Source organism: Cydia strobilella, chromosome 1 (genome assembly GCF_947568885.1).
Source record: "Cydia strobilella chromosome 1, ilCydStro3.1, whole genome shotgun sequence".
Classification (NCBI taxonomy): domain Eukaryota; kingdom Metazoa; phylum Arthropoda; class Insecta; order Lepidoptera; family Tortricidae; genus Cydia; species Cydia strobilella.
The window spans coordinates 34,143,036-34,166,487 of NC_086041.1; the positions used below are offsets into that span (position 1 = coordinate 34,143,036).

At 35.8% G+C, this 23,452-nt stretch overlaps 2 protein-coding genes across 2 annotated transcripts in view; one reads left to right on the top strand and one right to left on the bottom strand.

Annotated features, from left to right (window-relative positions):
* The window catches only part of LOC134745302 (male-enhanced antigen 1), a 182,407-nt gene that overhangs the window by 155,349 nt on the left and 3,606 nt on the right, over positions 1–23,452 (bottom strand). The window lies entirely within an intron of this gene.
* LOC134745251 (serine protease inhibitor 28Dc-like) lies at positions 1,038–22,918 on the top strand. Its single transcript, XM_063679249.1, has 9 exons — positions 1,038–1,078; positions 3,364–3,455; positions 5,601–5,734; positions 8,233–8,310; positions 9,611–9,818; positions 11,291–11,431; positions 11,938–12,026; positions 13,008–13,424; positions 22,464–22,918. Exons 2-9 carry the CDS (start codon positions 3,370–3,372, stop codon positions 22,613–22,615), a joined length of 1,305 nt encoding a protein of 434 aa, XP_063535319.1. The 5' UTR covers positions 1,038–1,078; positions 3,364–3,369; the 3' UTR covers positions 22,616–22,918.

The window sequence follows — 23,452 nt, forward strand, 5'->3', positions numbered from 1 at the left end:
CCCAAATTACGTAGGTAGGTAGGAGTCTGAGGTCAGCCATTTTTAAACTTCTTCTTAATTTAGCTGCATAACAATCATGTTAGGGATACCAGATGAAAATATCATAATTTTATGGGTAATTTTGACATCGAAGTTTTTTCGTACTTCTAATTCCAAAAAATAAATAAACAAATGTTGTGAAGATTAAATGTGGTGTACATTAATTGGTGTGATTGCGATTTGTGATTTCTTTAAATTAAAACCCATAATACATTTAATTTACGTTTTATTTACTAAACATGTTTAGTTTTGTACCACCTGCGCGAATTATAGGAGGTATTTCATTGTTTATACGCCTAAAAAGAAAGGCCCATTGACATTTTATTTAACAATTTTTTAATACCGTCAAACAAGCTAACTTTGCCTCCAGGGTAATCGCCCCAACGTGATATCAAATATTGGGGTAATTTTTACCAATATGGTATCCCCACGTTTATGACGTCATCTATGTCTATCCCTTACGGGCGCACGCGTATAGCTGGTCTATGTAATGCTAGGTCTATGTGCGCCGGACCTACGAGGCTATAATTTCCAAGAATAAAATGAATTTTTGGCAAAAATGTAATCGCTGACTGTACTTTTCTTTCCACAGACAACTAATACTCATCGAAACAATTCTAAAAACTCCAAACACAGGTTGCGTTTTATCACAGTTCCTATGGCCATCACCTCCTGTATCCATCATCAGATCAGCTCGATGGTACCATAATATTGCATTGTCACCCGACTTTATATGTATGCAAATTTAACCTGCAAGATTTATAGAATACGATCCACACAGGCAACGGGACAGGTAAATCTAAATTTAAGCTTGTAAAAAGTTCTCGCTAGTTACGGAATCCTTAAAACGTACATAGTGGAAGGAAGTAGTAAATGCATAGAATCCACTCAGTCACCCCCGCGGCTGCGGCTCGAAAGGTTGTCTTGGGTCCGAATTACATTGCGAAATATGAAGTTTTAAATGTTTCGTGAACGTTTACTATTTTAAATACGCAGGTTTTTCGTTCGTTGATTTGCTTACATTAATTTGGATATTAAGGTGAGTGGTGGATTAAAAAGCGAATATCGGCTAATTGTAAGCTACTAAGCTTAGACATAGGTATTATTTTTATTATCAACTACAACACATACATATATACAAATAAAGTTCGTTACTTAAGTTAAGTAGGTATACAGTTTTAATCTCCACACTAAAGTATAAAAAGTTAACCGTCATTTTTTTTTGCATGTTACCAGAACTAATAAATACCTAGCTTCCCGTTTAGGTAAGATACATTTTATTGTGTTTTATTAAATCTGGCTAATCGATGTTCGATATCTATAATAGTCAATAAATCAAACGCACTGGCATTGCTGTGGTTAATAATATTAAATTATGTAAAAATATTTTCCATAATCTATCTATAATTGCATAAATGCGTATGTCCTGACTGACTGACTGATTCATCAACGCAGAGCCGAAACTACAATTACAAAAACCTAGAAAGTAGAAATTTGCGCACTAGGGCCACTAGGTTGTATTTATAAAGTGTACAAGAGATAAGAAGCTATTTTGAAAAATTCAACCCCTAAGTGGGTTAAAAAGGGGTTAAACGGTTTAACGTATGGCGTTCAAGTTTTACTTTAAGCTAGGAACTTGAAACTTCGTGAAAAGGTATTATATTAAAAAAAGGGGAAAAGTAATTTCAGCTGTAAACTGTAATAGATGTCATATAATAAAGAAAAAGTGACGAAGCCTCCAGTGGTGAAGGCCGGAGGCTACTTATGAATGAATGAATGAAATTATTTAATCCAGAATTTTTTTTCCATATGAGTTTAAAACATTTAAAACGAATTACATAATGAGATATGATTAAATTAAATTAGATTAAGACATACACAAACACAAAAACAAATACACAAAAATGTTTAAATAAGGACCTGCGTCTTATTAAGGTCCCTCCACACTCATGCGCGAATCACGGCGCAAAAGCCGCAAACGCGAGTGTGGAGGGCCCTTGACAGTTTATAATTTATATAGTATAGTAGTGTGACTACTTAAAAAAAAAACAAATCAAGATATTTAAAAAAAAAATTTGATTTGTTCCCAAAATTGAGTAATTTCAGCTGGTTTGGAAATTCAACCTCTAAGGGAGTTGAAAGGTTGTAAGTACAACTTTTAACGGGAAACGGGAACGATTTGAGTAGGGACTTGAAATTAGTAGGAAGAGAAAATATTAGAAGGTACAAAAAATAATTTTAGTGCTTTTGAAAATTCAGCCCCCTAATAGGATTAAAAAGGAGTTGAATTGAAAGTGTATTTCGGGAAATAAATCCACGCGGACGAAGTCGTGGGCAACAGCTAGTGTCAATAGGGTATTTGAGTACTAGTCAAATCAGTTTCTTTTTTCGAACTGTCAAAACGATTTTGCTTCTATGGTATTTATATGAAACACTAGCATGTGACGTCACAATTAAATTACCTACTCTTTATAGTTTTTTACGAGTTTTAAAATATAAATTTTGTCTAAAAATAACTGATGTCTACGTTTCTCTATTAATCTTCTGGTGCTTTATTTCATTCATAGTGTAAAATTAATTAAGTACTATGTTTAATTCTAATTTTATTAAATTAGCTTTGGTCTACGTAGGTGTATGTACCTAGGTACTTTACCAAAAATTGGTACCGTTAGCAAAAAAGGCTTTCGTTAAAAATAACAATACTTTTGCCTAAATTGTCAATTGAAAGTACCCTCAAGAAATATTATAAAAACGAAAAAACACATGCATTTTACTTTCCTCGTATTCGAAATAAAAAGTAGAGTGTTTAACTCGGGTGAAACTACTCGGGTGAGACTACGTTCGAGCGCTAAACAACCTCGGCAGAAATGAGTGCCTTTCATCCCTTGATTAACAATCTACTATACTTTTGCACTATTATTGATCGCATGATGGTGCTGTTTACCTTGTACGTTTACCCAGGTACCTACGGGTTGGATACAATACGGATAGCATCACATGCATCTCAATGCCAGATTGCATAACTGCTTTGTGGGCTGTACTGTAGTAGGTCACAGTTTTTCTGTGCTTATTGCCGGTCCCATATGGTATCCCCATATGGGACCGTCAAGAACGGTCTGAGAAAAACGCATTTAACTGATTTGCAAGACCGAAGTGATCCCATAAGTGTTCCGTTTTTCAAAACAAAATTTTGCACGGAACACTAAAAAGGTGGCAAATTAGGTAAAGAAATATCTTACGCACCTACAATTTATAAATTTAATAAGTGTCTCATGTAATTAGCAGCTCGCTGTACATGTTTTAAAGATGGTTGAATGTTTACAGAACAAAATGGATTGGAGGTCGCGAGTCTTCTTGTTCCTGATGTTTATGAGCGTCGCTATGTCTGACAATGAGGAAAATACAACGGATCCGAGGTATTTACCAAATTATACGCAAATACGAGTATACAATATTCTGAATAATCCTGATTGTCGTCTAGAACTTTTAAGAGTTTTACGCCCTCATTTTTAAACATGCTTAAAATTATACATGAAACTTGGTATGAAAATAAACGTACCGTAAAATGGTCCTACTTTGCTCCAATATTTTGCCCACTAAGGAAATTTTGAATATTTTAAACAGTTAAATTTTACGGTAAGTAAGAAACCTAATTGTAACAAATATCCGTCTGGTACTATTTACATTGCTGTAGGTACAAAATAAAATAGACCGAGCAGAAGTTTTGTATGTAAAACTTCGCTCTAATTTATTTGTATTACGATTTCTTTTTATAGCAACGAAAACTAGTACCAGCCATCACTAAACTGGGGGACTTTTAGACTAACCTTTATAAAATAAATGTGCCATTTTCAACCAAAAGGGTACTTATTGTCGCTTGTCAGTAAGGCGCTATTTCCATATTAGCTTCAATTAGAAATCAACCTTATCAACAAGCGACAATGTAGTACCTTTTTAGTTGAAAACGTCACAAATTTTATCACTTATAGCCGGTCAAACAACTTTGTCAGTAGGAAAAGGCGCGAAATTCCAACTTTCTATTTTCTATGCGACGATAACTCTTCGCGCCTACATTTTTAGGGTTCCGTACCCAAAGGGTAAAAACGGGACCCTATTACTCAGACTCCGCCGTCCGTCTGTCTGTCACCAGGCTGTATCTCATGAACCGTGATAGCTAGACAGTTGAAATTTTCACAGATCATGTATTTCTGTTGCCGCTATAACAACAAATGCTAAAAACAGAATAAAATAAATATTTACGTGGGGCTCCCATACACAGATGTGATTTTTTTGCCGTTATTGCGTAATGGCACGAAACCTTTCGTGCGCGAGTCCGACTCGCACTTGACCGGTTTTTAAAACTTGCCGCTCTTTTTTACTGACCAAAATGGCTTGCTTGATAGACTATGGCTAAAAACGTACGTACATGGTTAATTATAATGCCAATATTTCAAGGACATGTCCTTTTAACTGCCTTTGAATTATCGCACAACCTCGACTTAATAGATATTATATGTAGTAAAATTAGGCCATGCCACATTAGCATACCTGATTATTCAACATTTACCCATCCATATACTTGCCGTAAAATATGCCTACTTTGCTCCCCACTGGGTAATTCTGCTCCAACAGTTTTTATATATGAAAACCATAATCACAACCTCATTAAAGTGTTACAACATAATAGTGATGGATAGTTTAATTTGGCATATATTCATACCTAACACTACCACAATACAACAACACAATAATACAATGTTATAATTTTAAAACAAATTTCTTTAAAGAAAAGTACCTACTGTATGTACTTGCATGAAGTCTATAGTAATCTAAATTGTATTTTTTCTTTATGTACTCGTAATGCATGTTAATTATAAGATGTATTGTTTTGAATACATGTCAAGATGTGCCCCGCCGAGTTTGTTGCCGGTCCCATATTGGGATACCCTCCTCCAATTGAGGGGAGATTTAAATCTTCTCGGGGCAGAGGTATAGGGTTAGAGCCGGCGTAGCTTTATTTGACGTTCATAAGCGCATTGTAATTGTAATATGCCTACTTGAATAAATAACTTTCTTTATCTTTATCTTAATAATTTTAAAATTACAATAAAATTTCCGAATTTTGGAGCAATGTACGCACATTTTTCGTTAGTAGTTTATTTAGTTACCAAAGATAGATATCTCCGTAATAGATGAATACAGTCTAAGGAAAAAACGTGCCTCGAAAATAACGAAAATTTGATTCTCGATCAGATGGCGCCACTACCTTTGGCCTACTCTCGTATAGATGGCGTTGACGGTTTCGTTTGTTATTTAACAATTTTAACGCATATCAGTGAAAGAACATGGGTGAAAATCATATAAAAATAATTAATGCAAATAAAAAAAATCATTTATATCCATATTTAAATATATTTTATCGTATTTTTATAAATCTTCATTTTTAGTTTTAAAGTGTGTCGATAGATGGCAGTGAATTTACTGTGATTACAAAATTTACTATGACAGTACCGTTCTCTCCTATTATACTCTTTGGTAGTTACTAAATTAAACCATTCCAGTGTCACTGAACCTCCACATGAGCAAGAACAGTTGTTACCCAACACAATCAATGAGCTCGGTTTCAAATTGCTGACTGAGGAGATGAAACGGAACACGGACACAAACATAGTTATGTCCCCTACTGGTATCGCAGGTAAGAAGTAGTAAGAACCTAAAGCGGCTACTTTGTCTTTGCCTTTCATTGAAAACTTATAAAAAACACAGTTGGATGTGTTAGTGTCTAGTAGTGTCGACAAGACAAACACATTTAGTAGTATGTTCTCTCCGTCTCTTATTTTCCCGTTAAAGGTGGTGACTCATCTGTTTTTGGAAATGACAAGGCAAATGCCGTAGTGCCATAGTACACAGGGGGATTTCTGGGTAGTGATCCAAAACCACTTTTTCTGACTGTAAATTCTGTAATTGATCCACATTATATTAAGGTAGTGTTTGATACAAATATAATTATGTAGTTTAATTTTTTTTTATGGCCCGACATGCTCTTAGCCGGTTTTTTTAATCTATTTTATCTTCATGTTTCTTTAAAGTTAAGAAGTCTGAAAGTGACAATGACAACCCTATATTTAAGTTATTGGATTCAGTGGTCACAATTTTTTGTGACTTTGCCAACGTAAATTACGAGAAAAAATATTATGCTATAAAGGACTTCGTAGACGTCGTGACTTGAACTTAAACAAAAAAAATGTGCGAACTCAAAAACACAAACGAGCAAAGTTGCCTAAGTGACCTTACACACGAGCGCATTTTCAACGCGCGTTAAAAAAGCCCTTGAATCTGCCAGCACGCTAAATTCGATTTAAAGACCAAGACTTAAAGTTGAAAATCCATCAACGCTTGATAAAAACCGCTACCGCCATCGTGTGAATAAATACACATGTTTCCATTTGTGTCATTCAAACGCTTGAAAAAGCGCTCGTGAGATGAGGCCTAAATAATAGTGCCTACATACAATATATATAGGGTATTTGAATGTATTTAAAATAAATTATTTTACAACATGCATGAAATAAAGCACCAGAAGATTAATGGAGTAACGTAGACAGCAGTTATTTTTAGACACAATTTCTATTTTAAAACCCGTATAAAACTTTAAGAGTAGGTAATTTGATTGTGACGTCACATGCTAGTGTTTCATATAAATTCCATAGTAGCAAAATCGTTTTGACAGTTCGAAAAAAGAAACTGATTTGACTAGTAGTCAAATATATAGGTATACCCTACAAGCGGCTGAGGTGTTTAATGTTCACACACCCTTATTCTCTTAACGGTGAAGTTGTGTTAATTTGGAACTTCTTTTGCTGACCGTACTAGTACTTCTGTCATAAGCTGCATGTGTTGCGGTTATTTTAAACAAAGGAAATCCCTAACGGTAAACCACAAGGTAAATGGACTAAAATATGTACTTATTTATGTTTAATGAATTCAAACGGGCAATGTTAACACAAACAATTCCTTATGCATTAGTATTTTAGTACCTATAAAGTACGAAAATAGAGCGCTCGTCTTTTACTACCGCACTGTGTCCGAAAAAAATACATTATCGTCGCTGCGCTTGTGAATAGGGTATTTGACTACTAGCCAAATTAGTTTCTTTTTTCGAACTGTCAAAACGATTTTGCTACTATGGAATTTATATGAAACACTAGCATGTGACGTCACAATCAAATTACCTACTCTTTATAGTTTTATAAGTTTGAAAATAGAAATTGTGTAAAATAACTGCTGTCTGCGTTTATCTATTAATCTTCTGGTGCTTTATTTCAGGCATGGTGTAAAATAATTTATTTTAAATACAGTCAAATACCCTATTTATTTTCACCTCACAAAGGAAATATATTATACATTTATTTACATACAAGAAACGTATCAGCATTGCGATACAGCGGGGAAATGCCGCCAGCATCCTTGGTACAATGCCTCAAGGGCCTATTTTAGATTTAAGCTAGTTATTAATTTCGTTTACGTAGTACCACTGTATATATCTTGAATACCCTATTGATTTGATGTGACGATACGGAAATGATGATGATGATGGTGTTCTGTTATCACTCATCAGGGACATAGGGCTCTCAGAAGGGATTTCCATTTTTCGCGGTTCAGCGCGGCCTCCTGTTCCGCCCAGCCGAGGCCAACTGCCGGCCTAGCCAAGGTGACATCCCTATCGCTTCGACAACAAAACGCTTTGCGTCTCTCTATCACTCTTCCATATTAGTGCGACAGTGACAGTTGCGTTTCGATCGCTACGGAGCGTTAGCGATTGGCGTGTTGGCTACGCGGCCTGGTGCAACCTCCTTTTCCACCGTGTGTTTCCTACGGACATGGCGAAACTTAAAGGGTTCCTTTCCTAGTTGACTAGATGTACCGGAACGTAATGTAAGGAACCGTAGAAACCGTAAAAATAAATACATCTATTTAACGACACAAAACCTCAAACAAGAATCCCCCACGCTTGATTTGATAAATATAGTTGGTCAAACTAAATTGGCAGTAAATAAGAACAAAAAAAACTATACTCATCTTTTTCTTTTGGGTGCTAGTACTAGTGTAAGACAAAGATAGTATGAGTCTCTCTGTCTATGTTTGAAATGAGACAGTCCTTTGACACACTATATTTGTAAAACTCTGCATCAGGTCTCCTCTCGATGGCGCTTCTGGGAAGCGCTGGCAACACATATACGGAGCTGGCAACGGCGCTCGGGTTTTCCCAAGGTAAAGTTTTTTTGTTTAGAAATACGGGAATCTCCGTTGGCAGATAGTGGTGCGTTTACGATAAGTAAATGAAGGCCAGCGAATGTTTTTTTGATGGGTTTGCGGGTTATATTTTTTAAAGCTGATTTACATTCGCGTGCGAGCCACGAGCCGAGACGCGAGTGTAATCGGTGGGGTCGCGTGGAGGAGCGGTTTTTTGGGCACGAGCCCCCTTAAGGGGCTGATTGCCAGTCCGCCGGACGATATCGGCCTGTCAGTTATTCGGAACTGTCATATTCTTCTTCTAACTGACAGGCTGATATCGTCCGTCGGACTGATAATTAGTGGGCCCCTTTAGTTGGGTCATTAACAATTAAAGTATGTGACCGTTCAAGAGAATGTTGCGTAAAAAAACACAAAATGGCATAAAAACAAAAAAATAAAAATGCTGTTGAAGGCATTGATCGGCCTTCGTTTGTTTGATGTGGACGCTCCGTCATCGTCACCAGCACAGAATAAATAATAGCACTATCGTACAGAAAGGATACTTCCTAGCTTCCTACCTGCTTCCTACAAAACCGAAGTTCGACAGCGATTCAGGGACGAATCACGCCGTCCCTTTCTAATTTATGGCACTATCCCTTTCGGCTATTTAGGGTTGTCAAAATTCTAGTCATTATCTTATCTGTGGTCGTGCACGCAAAGGGACGTTAAGTTGTGTCAAGTCAACCCTAATAATTACTCGGAGCAACATATGCTGAGCCGAACGGAGCCAAGTTTGCCCGAAAGGAGGAGTGTCCCCCGTCCCCCCACTGCCCTGAGGAAGAATTTCCTGGCTTATGGAACTACTGTTTAGGTAAAATATAAAAAGACTCATTAGCGTCGTTTTTGACTACTAAATATTATTGTAGGTAATGATTTTGTATGAGGAGTTTTTCGTTAGATAAGACAAAAAATGCATGTACGCAATATTATGTACAGTCGAGTTAATAAATATGTACCTACTTATACATTTTTTGCACCTTATTGCAATAGATTAAGGTGAAGAAATAATGTAGACATATTTATGAACCTTCTTGCCTTAATAGAAAAAGCTATTATGAATAGAACAAGGTTTTTTGTGCCTAGATGTTGAACTTTATCGGACCTCTACGAAATTAGATAAAGGCGTCATGTCGTCATAAGGGGTCATTGATTGGGGATCCGCACGCCGCTCTGGTCCACGAGCGGGATATCGCTATAATATGCATAGCGCTGTCTCTCACACACCGGAGCGGCGTGCGAATTCGCATCAGTGTGTTAACCGCATATTAATTGCCAGATATTCTCCGAAACCGCGCGCACCACGAACAGTTCGGCTCGCTACTTCATCTCCTGAGTAACTCTACTACATACGCGGACGCTATATTGGTTGAGCCGCGTACACGCATCCGTCCGCTGTACAAAGAGTTCCTTCAACGCGTGTACCAAGGCGACGCGCGGGCTGTAGAGTTTACCAACGCGCCGTTGGCTAGAGACACCGTCAATGAGTAAGTTCGTTATAATCGAATTTAAACTGTAATACTAACATAGCGCAAGACCTCCCCCGGTTATCTCATCGCGCACGCAGCGCGCGACGCGGCGTGCGGCAGCGCGCGGCCATCGTGAACGCTACTCACATGCACTGTTAATGCTTGAAAATGGAGACATAATAGGCTCTCCGAAACATGTCGCGAGTGAGTTAAACCGGTTTTTTTAAAGTTCGTTATTACCACACACACATGCACACAGTGGCGTAGCTAGGCGTGGGCGAATGGGGCCCTTGCCCACGGCCTCGCACTTAGTGGGGCCTCGCAAAGCCAACCTTTTTATTACCTTGAATACACACTGAAATACACATTGAAAGGGGCTTCGCAGATGTAGTTTCGCCCACGGCTAGATTAGTTCACGCTACGCCACTTCATGCACAAGTGGTGCTAGGGGCTAGGGGGCTCACGAAGGCCAATCTGACTCACTTTATAACAATATTATTTTCACCTCAGCAGCTTGAACAAGCATACTTTCGTCATTCCCTGGAGTGAGGAAAGTACTTTCCTCACTCCAGGGAGTGAAACAAAGTAGCTTTTTAATTTAGTGAAGGCCATGAACTGCCACTTCATACTTTTTTTTCTCTGTATTATTCTGTGTAATTCGAAATACATTTAAACCTTTAATATGTTCTCAATACTGACGTGAAAAATGAGGAAAGTGCGACTTTCCTTACTCCAGGGAGTGAAACAAAGTAGCTTTTTAATTTAGTGAAGGCCATGAACTGCCACTTCATACTTTTTTTTCTCTGTATTATTCTGTGTAATTCGAAATACATTTAAACCTTTAATATGTTACAACTAACTACTAACTTATATGTTGCAAACTACTAACTACAAACTACTAACAAATATGTTGCAAATAACTATTACTTAGTACAGTTAGTACGTTTCCGGGACTTTAGTCCCGGTAAAATATGTTATCGCAAGGCAGCCTCCACTTTATGACTTTGTTCTACCAAGTTTAGGTATTTATACTCTGTCCATTCCGACCACTGCTTAATATAGGTATATATTCTCCTTGTAGCTAAGTGGTCGTGGCACCGTGACATGCGGGTCTGTAGTCTGTCACAGGCTTAACTGCCTCCTTTTCAGGTAGTTGACCTTCGTAATTACCATATTAGTCAGTTATATATTACAATGGACTACGTTCAAAAGTAATGAAAATAGAACGGGCCACTGTGTGATTAAAATTCTATACAAATATGCCATTGCTTTTGAGGGCATCACCACTGCGAGGAAAATACTAGTTTTTAAACATTGTAAATTTAATACAAATGAATGTTTTAAATATCCATAATCATCGTTCAACAGTTTATACGAACCACGTTAGTGAAGAAAAACTTTGCCCTAAGTTTTTCTTGTGGAAAAAAATGCAACTTTGCACATTGATTCAAAGAAAAAAAATTCGAGAGACTTTCCGTGGTGTATTTCAGATGGATCAAAAACCACACAAAAGGGAAAATTGAAGAATTTCTGAAGGAACCCCTCCCAGTCGAGACGAAGGTTGTGTTGCTGAGCGCCCTCTATTTCAGCGCACAATGGACTCATCCCTTCTTGCCAGAACACACGAGAAAGTAAGTGTAGGAACACGGTAAGAAACAGATAGGTACTTTAATATGGTACCACCTCCGTGGACAAATCAGCGCTACGTTGTTAAATCATTGACACCGAGATCAAAACATTGGAACTTTATTATTTCAACTGATTCCATTTCTCCTGTCTCCATCATCATAATATTGCATTGTCATCCGATTAACATATGTATGCAAAATTTCAGCTCAATCGGAAATCGGGAAGTGGGTCACACTACATACATACTAACATAACGGGCAAGTTAAATAAAAATAATAAGTACCTAAAACGTATTATTTGGGGCATTTTCTATAAAAAGGGACCTTATTGTCGATGGCGCTTACGCCGCACAGCTTCGCGCGGCATTGTATTTATATCGGAGCGTTGATAATAATGGCGTAAGCGCCATCGACAATAAGGTCCCTTTTTATAGAAAATGCCCCAAATAATACGTTTTAATATATAAATAGAAAATACCACATTTATTCGTTCCTTGAACGTTTCACAGGATGGCGTTTAAGACTCCCGCAGGCGACGTTATGGCCGATATGATGTTGAACTTCGGACAATTCCAATACACATATTCAGCCGAAGACGGTAACTTTTTTTGACATCTTTATACAATGGGGCTGGCCGTTGGCCGGTCGAAGTGTTTAGCAGATGGCGCCAGCATTAGCTTGCCCTGTCAATCCTTAGAATGGGGTTGGCCGGTCTAAAAAATTAGCATATGGCGCCAGCATAGCTTGCCCTGTCAATCCCTAGAATTGTGTCAAATTTTTGTTTTTTTAATGCCCTGGATGCCAGCCAGCCCTTTAAGCCAAATCTCATAGAAAAAGGGGCAAGCTATGATGGCGCCATCTCTGCAAACCTTTGACAGTTGCCAACCCCATTGTGTCAATTTTTTTTAATGCCCTGGATGCCAGCTTTAAACCAAGTCTTATAGAAAAAGGGGCAGGGGCAATCTATGCAAACCTTTGATAGTTACCAACCCCATTTAGTCGTTGTTGCAAACTGATACATAAAGGATAACGCGAACTGTGTCGCGAAGAAACTCGCCACTGCCGCGCGCTCTCTCTCTATTTAATGCGCTCTTGGCGTCAGCACCGGAATGCGATCTGATTGCATGGCGATGGGTGGCTGTGAGAAACGAATGCTTGAGGTTCTGTGAGGTGATGGATGCTAGGCCCTCGAGTGTAACGTAATGTTTGTTATCCGTGTGTAAAATGTAATGTAATACTTAGTGTAATGATTCTATGTTGTTATGTATTAGTTTCATGACGTATTGGTTTACTGTAAAGTCGTGTAAACGTATTTATAAAATAAATAAATAATATAAGTTAATAAGATTGCCTAAGGCTTAATCTGTAGCTGTAACCCGAAAGACGTTATTGATTCAAACACCGGCTTATAATTATTACCTAATATCATTTTTTCATAAGTATTTATTATGCTATAGTTTAGTTACATACCCACATCTGTTCAACGTTGCGTTTATCGCAACCAACCGCGCGCTTACTCGTAAACATCCCACGGAAACCTCAATATATCTGCGAAATAAAAATAATCATAAATTTTCAGGCGTACAGATGATAGCTTTACCCTACAAAGACAACACAACCACGATGTACGTGTTGAAACCACTCAAAAAGCTTTCCCTACCGGAGCTCATGAACAGCCTGAACTACTCCAGAATCGACCAGCTCATCTCCAATATGACCAATGACAGAGCAGTCATCAGATTCCCAAAAATGGACCTGAAGAACTCAATACATTTAGAAGACAGCCTTAAATCCATAGGGCTAAGTGCGATGTTCTCTCCGACTGCCAATTTCGCTCTTATGATAGATACGGATAGAGATCATTCTAACGAGGAGTTGTTGACGAGGATAATTTTCGAGGATAAGTCCCAGCATGTAAAAGATGCGGTGAACGGTCTGCCAAACCCGGGGGTGCATGTGGACACGGTGCTGCATGAAGTTAAGATCACTATAAATGGTAAGTATAGTATAAGTGCTTAAATTCTTACCCTCTTATTAATAAACGTCTACTAAAGTTGACAAGTCCCTTTGTCCCTTTCCGACGTATTGGTATGATGGAAAGGGACAAACGATTATTAGCGGCTTGTCAACTTTAGTAGACGTTTATGAATAAGGCGGTTATTATCTACATATGATCTGGAATTCATCACTGCACGGACCATCCATTAGTATGCAGCAATTCGGAGGCTCGGTCAAAACATCCGATTTTAACTTTTATTTACCTACAACTTTTGCTTGAATGCAATTGGTCTCATAATAGGTATAGTGATATTAGAAATTTGATCCATACAAAAGCAGGATCAATCATTGGCACCATTAAAAAGTGACCGAGCCCATAGGGTATTTGACTACTAGTCAAATCAGTTTCTTTTTTCGAACTGTCAAAACGATTTTGCTACTATGGAATTTATATGAAACACTAGCATGTGACGTCACAATCAAATCACCTACTCTTTATAGTTTTATACGGGTTTTAAAATAGAAATTGTGTCATAAAATAACTGTTGCCTACGTTTCTATATTAATCTTCTGGTGCTTTATTTCATACATGGTGTAAAATAATTTATTTTAAATACTGTCAAATACCCTATTGTCATGCACCAGCTTTCACTAGCAAATGTACTTATCTATGCGAGTATTGTAAGCAATTACCTACAATTTCAATGCAATAATAGGATTAGTGACATTAATAGGTATCAGCCGGGCTAGCACATGATTGGCGCGACATAGACTTCCCGTCACTCTTTAAATTAGGGTTTTCGGCCATCATCACACTTCCCAATAATAGTAAGCAATTTGACATGTAATAATTATTTGTGAAATGTAATTTATAATTTAGTGTAATTCAAGTCGTTTTAGGATAGTTTTTGCTCGTTATTCTTTTTTCTTGTTGTGCATGCTTACTTTGGATGGCATTCTTATGTACCTACCACTTAAGTACTCTTTGTAACAATGTTGAATGTTTAGTGTGCCTTTTAAATAAAATAAAAAATACGTAGTTTATCTCGTGGGCGAGATACTCTCGCGCCAATCATGTGCTGGGCCTACTGACAATGACAAAAAGTAGACAATGTCATTATCCCAATGCAGTGGTTTTTAGCATCCTGTTACAAGATAAATGTTGACCTTGCTCATTTGTAATGAATTTGATAAAAAATGGCCGTGATTCATTTGTCGAGGCACGTGTAGACTTATGTTATGTGCCCTCCCATTATTTGTAAGTATAACATTTAACAAACACCTACGGTTACTTTCGTAAAAAATATCACCCCCTTTCAAAATCTGTTAAAAATGTAACCTATGTCACCCATACAAGGGTGGCTAAAAAATAAGTGCATTCCCGTTGCTAGGGGGGTTTAGGGATTATACTGAGCAACTTTTACTATGGGACCAACCACGAAATCAAGAATAAAAAATTTCCCTCCCATAGAAAATGGACCAGCCAAAATGTATGAAACAGCCAAATATTTTTTCGCGATTTCGGGGTTGTTCCCATAGTAAAAGTTGCTCAGTATAATCCCAAAACCTCCCTGGCAACGGGAATGCACTCATTTTTTAGCCACCGTGTATTTTTTGCTAAAATCATAACTCTTTCTACAATCGAATAATGAGAACTTTTATCAGGCATAGACGATGATAATACAAACTCGATCAGGCCTTTAAAAATTTCTATAATGGACGAGAATGTCCAGACATGAACGAATCTGTAGAAATATGAATCGGTACCTGCATTAGACAATAGAAATCGGTAAAAATACAGTCAGCTGCAGGGATTACCTTTCGACTTTAGGCAATTAATTATCTCTCTTCTTCTTCTTTCCTGCCCTTATCCCACGTTATATAATCGGACATGTTTTTCTCTTCCATTCTCCTCTGTCTTTCGTCACCTCAGCACTCACTCCTTTCTTTCTCATATCCTCTTTCACACAATCCATCCATCGCTTTTTCGGTCTACCATTCGCTCTCCGTCCATCAACATTCATCCCTATTAGACCTGTACCAATAACTTCTGAGGTTATAAGAATATTAATGTTGCTTATTTTTTATATATAGTTTCCAGACCATATACTAAACCTAAAAATAATATTTTGTGTCATCCTAGGTATTTGCTTAGGTAGAAATTTAGGTATTTCTTTTTTCAATCAGCATTCTGTAAAAAAAATATTCGAGACGAAATTTTTTGTTTCCCTGTAAAGGCAAAGTGGCTTCCGACGTACACACGCATTTTGTGTGATTTTCATCCACGGGTATAATGGCATTTAATAAATACCTAATATTGATCCTAAAACGCCTAAAAAAATATTAGAGTCGGTAAGTGAAGTGTTGTACTTTACAGAACATTGTTATATGTTATTCAAACAAATCTGTGTCAAATTCATCCACCGCTTTTATTTAAAAAAAATTTTTTTCTAATTAACACCCTGTATCTGCCACAAAAAAAAATTCATATTATTAAGTTTACGTCTATAATATTATAATACCACATTGAGACATCATTCATAATTTGGGTCATTTTGATCCACGGTTTTTTTACTATCTGGCAAAATAAAACTCAATTGAGCAAGAAGGGCGTGCGCGGGGAAGGGTACCTACGCGGGTGGGGTGCTTATTATACTTGCCGCAATATCAGCTGGCGACTGAGATCTTAATACTATCTCCTTTACCCTTGTTAAGTTAAGACCAACCAAGAGATGGCATTATGAGCTGTCTCGCCACTTAGTTTTGCGATACAGTGTATTTATTTCATTCGGAGGCATAATTACATTGTCTTATCAATCTTACCGTAGTAGGTATATAAATATAATTAAAAATAAACTGTAGGCTGCACTCCTCATACTGACCAACATTTGTGACGTTCCTAATCAAAAGGTACCACTTTCTCTGACAGGTTATTTGTATAAAGATATAATCAAATTTCGTCTTTATGGTAAACGACAAAGTGGTACCTACCTATTGATTGAGAATGTCACATCAGCGAGTTAAAAATTACTTTTGTTTCGATTTTTAGTAGACTTTTTAAGTTTATTTTAAGACGCAATTTATTGTGATTTTTGTTATGTTTAAGCGTGGCAAGCAACATTAATTACGTTGATGATGATGTTCATTAAATACAATATTTTTTCATACTATACTGAACTGTCACCCTATACATGAGAATGAACAGCGCCCTCTTGACAATGATCATATATTACTGGTCAGGCTTTAATATGTGTCATAATTTAGTAAAGTCCCCTTTGTGGATTCTAAGTTTCCGAGTTACAGCAGTTTAGTGAAAGCGTTTTTTTTTAAATATAAATTAAGGGTTGAATAAAGAGGAAAGAAAATTTGATTATTTTTGCGCTACGACGCACGGTTTAGGAGATACAGCCCTATAAAGTTTTTTTTATTGTTTTTTTCTTTTTTACATTGTGTTTTTTGTATATTACTTTGGGGTTTCATAAAGGGGAACGAAAATTTAATTATTTTTGCGCTACGACGCATGGTTTAGGAGATCAAGCCCTATAAAAAAAAACTTTTTTTTTGCGTTTTTTTTTGTATAAATTAATGGTTACATAAAGGGGACCGAAAAGTTGATTATTTTTGCGCTACGACGCACGGTTTAGGAGATACAGCCCTATATAGATTTTTTCTTTTTCTTTTTTACGTTTTTAAATCTTAATTAAGGGCTTCTTAAGGGGAACGAAAATTTGATTATTTTTCGCTACCATGCACGGTTTAGGAGATACATCCCTAAAGTTTTTTTTTTCTTTTTTTTGTCATTGCGTTTTTTGTTATTACTTTGGGGTTTCATAAAAGGGAACGAAAATTTTATTATTTTTGCGCTACGACGCACGGTTTAGGAGATACAGCCCTAAAATGATTTTTTTCTCTTTTTCTTTTTTGCGTTTTTAAATCATAATTAGGGGCTTCTTAAAGGGGAACGGATATTGATTATTTTTGCGCTACGATGCACGGTTTAGGAGATACAGCCCTATAAAGTTTTTTTGTTATTATTTTTTTCTTTCTTTTTCTTGTGTTTTTGTATATTATTTTGAGGCTTCATAAAGGGGAACGAAAATTTTATTATTTTTGCGCTACGACGCATGGTTTAGGAGATACAGCCCTATAAAAAAAAACTTTTTTTTTGCGTTTTTTTTTGTATAAATTAATGGTTACATAAAGGGGACCGAAAAGTTGATTATTTTTGCGCTACGACGCACGGTTTAGGAGATACAGCCCTATATAGATTTTTTCTTTTTCTTTTTTACGTTTTTAAATCTTAATTAAGGGCTTCTTAAGGGGAACGAAAATTTGATTATTTTTCGCTACCATGCACGGTTTAGGAGATACATCCCTAAAGTTTTTTTTTTCTTTTTTTTGTCATTGCGTTTTTTGTTATTACTTTGGGGTTTCATAAAAGGGAACGAAAATTTTATTATTTTTGCGCTACGACGCACGGTTTAGGAGATACAGCCCTAAAATGATTTTTTTCTCTTTTTCTTTTTTGCGTTTTTAAATCATAATTAGGGGCTTCTTAAAGGGGAACGGATATTGATTATTTTTGCGCTACGATGCACGGTTTAGGAGATACAGCCCTATAAAGTTTTTTTGTTATTATTTTTTTCTTTCTTTTTCTTGTGTTTTTGTATATTATTTTGAGGCTTCATAAAGGGGAACGAAAATTTTATTATTTTTGCGCTACGACGCATGGTTTAGGAGATACAGCCCTATAAAGATTTTTTTTTTAAATTTTGCGTTTTTTTAAATATAAATTATGAGTTGCATAAAGGGGAACGAAAATTTTATTGTTTTTGCGGTACCACGCACGGTTTAGGAGATACAGCTCTATAAAGTTTTTTTTCCTGGTTTTTTTTTTGTTTTTTTTTTAAGTATTAAAGGGTTTCTTAAAGGGGTTTTTTAAATTATTTTTGCGCTACGACGCATGGTTTAAGAGATACAGCCCTATAATGATTTTTTTTTTAAATTTTGCGTTTTTTTTTTAAATATAAATTATGGGTTGCATAAAGGGGAAAGAAAATTTTATTATTTTTGCGCTACGACGCATGGTTTAGGAGATAAAGCCCTATAAAGATTTTTTTATTGTTTTTTTTCTTTTTTTCTTTTTTTCTTTTTTACATTGTGTTTTTTGTATATTACTTTGGGGTTTCATAAAGGGGAACGAAAATTTTATTATTTTTGTGCTATGACACATGGTTTAGGAGATACAGCCCTATAAAGATTTTTTTGTTAAATTTTGCGTTTTTTTTAAATATAAATTATGGGTTGCATAAAGGGGAACGAAAATTTTATTGTTTTTGCGGTACCACGCACGGTTTAGGAGATACAGCTCTATAAAGTTTTTTTTCCTGGTTTTTTTTGTTTTTTTTTAAGTATTAATTACGGGTTTCTTAAAGGGGTTTTTTAAATTATTTTTGCGCTACGACGCATGGTTTAAGAGATACAGCCATAGCAGCGATGATTTTTTTTTTTAAATTTTGCGTTTTTTTTTAAATATAAATTATGGGTTGCATAAAGGGGAACGAAAATTTTATTATTTTTGCGTTACGACGCATGGTTTAGGAGATACAGCCCTATAAAGATTTTTTTTTAAATTTTGCTTTTTTTTTTAAATATAAATTATGGGTTGCATAAAGGGGAACGAAAATTTTATTGTTTTTGCGGTACCACGCACGGTTTAGGAGATACAGCTCTATAAAGTTTTTTTTCCTGGTTTTTGTTTGTTTTTTTTTTAAGTATTAATTACGGGTTTCTTAAAGGGGTTTTTTAAATTATTTTTGCGCTACGACGCATGGTTTAAGAGATACAGCCCTATAATGATTTTTTTTTTAAATTTTGCGTTTTTTTTTTAAATATAAATTATGGGTTGCATAAAGGGGAACGAAAATTTTATTATTTTTGCGCCACCACGCACGGTTTAGGAGATATTATATCTATATATATATAGCTATAATAGCTCTATTAAGTTTTTTTCTTGTTTTTTTTTTAAGTTTTAACTAAGGGTTTCTTAAAGGGGAACGAAAATTTTATTATTTTTGTGCTACGATGCACGGTTTAGGAGATGCAGCCCTATAAAGATTTTTTTTTTGTTTTTTTTTCATTGTGTTTTCTGTATATTAGTTTGGGGTTCCACAAAGGGGAACGAAAATTTGATTATTTTTGCGCTACGACGGTTTAGGAGATACAGCCCTATAAAGTTTTTTTTGTTTTTTTTTCATTGTGTTTTTTGTATATTACTTTGGGGTTCCGTAAAGGGGAACGAAAATTTTATTATTTTTGCGCTACAACGCACGGTTTAGGAGATACAGCCCTAAAATGATTTTTTTTCCTCTTTCTTTTTTGCGTTTTTCAATCTTAATTAGGGGTTTCTTAAAGGGATTTTTTTAATTATTTTTGCGCTACGATGCACGGTGTAGGAGATACAGCCCTATAAAGTTTTTTTGTTATTTTTTTTCTTTTTTTTCATTGTGTTTTTAGTATATTACTTTGGGGCTTCATAAAGGGGAACGAAATTTTTATTATTTTTGCGCCACCACGCACGGTTTAGGAGATATTATATCTATATATATAGCTATAATAGCTCTATAAAGTTTTTTCCTGGTTTTTTTTAAAGTTTTAATTAAGGGTTTCTTAAGGGGAGCGAAAATTTGATTATTTTTGCGCTACGATGCACGATATAGGAGATACAGCTAATACAGCCCTATAAAGATTTTGTTTCTTTTTTTTTTCATTGTATTTTTCATGTATTACTTTTGGGTTACATAAAGGGGAACGAAAATTTTATTATTTTTGCGCTACGACGCATGGTTTAGGAGATACAGTCCTATATATTTTTTTACAATGCATGTGCTCGAAAAGTGCGTTTCCTACGGAGCCATATCGTGCGGAAAGTACTGCTTTTCCGCACTAGTGCTTTTTGTTTTCAATTTTTTTTTACAGTACATATGGTGCTACTTTCTCGCACTAGTGCGGAAAAGAGCACTTACCGTGCATATGTCGAAAGTTTAAAGGGCCATATGTACTGTAAAACGTACGATACACGTGCGAATAAGTAATTCGCAACTCGTGTCGATTTAAAACACTCCTTTTAATAATTAAACTTATTTGCCATGACATGTTTTTTTATTTACTCGCACAATGGATAGTAAAACATTGTATGATACACGTGCGTAAAGATGACTTCCGCACTTGTTGCATAAATAGCAATTTTTTTTATCAAAGAATGAAAGAAAGTCACGGTATTAATAACCAAATTTTACTTTAGTGGTACCTTTTCCCTATCACTGTCACAAATGTATGTGGCGTTCACGTAAACGCGATATTTTTAAGATTTCCCTGCGCAATGTTGCCAGCTCGCTCGCAAATCAAACATGTACTTACAGTTCTTTTGCATAATGGTGACATTGTACAATATCTATGAGTTTTAAATAGGTAAAAGATAATTCGACGCATTCTTTGCTTGCTTGTTGCTTGTTGTTGTGTTGTTTGCGTAACTTCTTTGAATAAGTTGCGTTAATTTAGCGCACAGGCGAAGTAAACATGCGTTGCGTACGGCAAGGTCACGCCGCGGCCCCACCCTGCACGGCCTCCGTTGCCCATTCAGACCGCCCGCTAGCTTCGTTTGAACGCAAATAATATTTTTGTAATATTTGTTTATGCAGTGGATGGAAGTGACACAAATTCATACATCTTATTTATCTTGCATTTCAAATTAATAAGATGTGAACTCTAATATCTTTAATATTCTTTTGTAACGGTGACAGCCTGTTACAACAAAATCATCAAATATCTTATGAAGCTATGCCTTAATAAGACACAAAATCATTTAATGGACCTATTTAAACGACTAAATTCGACCTAAGTAATTTTTTTTAACTCTAATTTTTTTTTTTGTCATTTAGAATATTATGACATAGTATCAGATTGCAGTGGACGTAATTGACACAAACTATGTTTTCACACTAAAAACACTATCCTAAATGCAACACAGTTACATGTGTTCTCTCGAATATTTTTTTCTCCAAGATAATTCAAAATAAAAAATAATAAATAATAATCTGAAAAAGCTTTGGCTTTCCCACGAACTGTGATTTGGTTGAGTGCTAATATATATATATATTATTTATATATTATATATATATATATATTTATTTAATATTTATTTAGTACTATATATTTATGTATGCTAGTACATATTTATTTTATTGCATAATGCAATTGATGTATTTTAGTTATTCGTAGACGTTAATATTGTAGTTTTCCTTCTTAAATATTATTGTACGTTCTGTAAGTTTGTCTATCTATCTAATTCGAATTTTCCACTCATTTACTCTAAGGTTAGCTGGAAGAAATCCCTTATAGGGATAAGCTCGCCTTTGTACCTAAATTTATATGAATTTCATGTTATCAATTTTTGTTTTGTACAATAAAGTGATTTACTACTACTACTACTACTAATTACCACAAAATAACAAATTACTAGAAAAGCAAATTATATATATGACACAAAACAAAATGTAAGATTTACATCTTAACAAAGTATTCATAAGCGAAAACAGAATTGACTTTAATATTTTTATAACCTAGGGGTCAAAATATAGCCAGCGGTACAGGTCTATATCATTCTTTTGCCTATACGGCATTCATCCCTCCTCACCACATGCCCATACCACGCTAACCTACTACTTCTTATCTTCTCCGTTACTGGTGCTACTTTCAAACTTCCCCTAATATACTCATTCTTAATCCGATCCTTTCTAAATTAATTAATTTCTCGAGGCAATTAATTATCTGAATGTGTTTAAAAGTCGATTACTATAGTTGTTTTCCCAGTCCGGTGCATTCGGATAATTTCGAAAATAACTCGTCATTCCATTATCACATTATATTACATTGCTGGAAGTATCCGAATACGCCGTATTATTTTACCCTACATCAAGTTGTTTATAAAGTGTCTCATCTTTGTGACCTAAAACATCACCAATTCCTTTCCGTCCAGAATACGGCACGGAGGCGGTGGCAGCCTCGGGCGGTTTCCTGTCTCGCACGGCGGAGCAGTTCTATGTGGACTCCCCCTTCTACATGTTCATCAGGGATGAGAGAACCAAGCTAGTCACCTTCAGCGCTGCCATCTTTAATCCAACACTATAGATTTGTATTGGCCCAGTTATGGACAGAAACAGAACCCAATGATGGACATACATTTTTAAAGAAAGGGTTATACCATCCACAATTCGTAAACCTTATTCAAATATAAGGCCAACTGATGGCCTAAAATAGTGTTGCTGTTGAGACTGGTGGGTTCCTGTCCCGCTGTTCTGTGTGAACTCGCCCTTCTAAGTACATGTTCATCAGAGACGAGAGCACCAAACTAGTCACCTTCAGCGCTGCCATCTTTAATCCTACTCTATAAATATCTATTGGCACCAGTAATGGACATTATGGACATGGACCCACCCCAATGATGGACATAAGTTTTATCATCTAGCGGCAGACCTGACGAATTTGAATCAATGGTACCAGAAAATAGAAGTGAATTTGTTTTGATTTAAATTTAAAATAAATGAAAAGCAACTCTGTTCCATTCATAATATAGTTGGTCAAGCAAATTTTGTCAGTAGGAAAAAGGCGGCAAATTTAAAAAATGTAGGCACGAAGGGTTATCGTCCCATAGAAAATTTGAATTTCGCGCATTTTTCTACTGACAAGATTTGCTTGACCAACTATAATTTTAATTTCTATGAGGATAATTTGTACTAGCAAGATACCTTTTCATGTAGAACAAAAATATGTACTAAAGTTTTTAATTTTAAAAAGGGATTTAGTTGGAGTTAAAATCTGTTTTATACTGATTATAAATGTTTATTCTGATAAAAAGCTTTTTAAATGTACAATTGTAATACAACATAATGCTAATAATATGCCTATTGAACATTTATAATCTAGTCTAGTGTCTATATGGGGCATTTTCTATGAAAAGGGACCTTA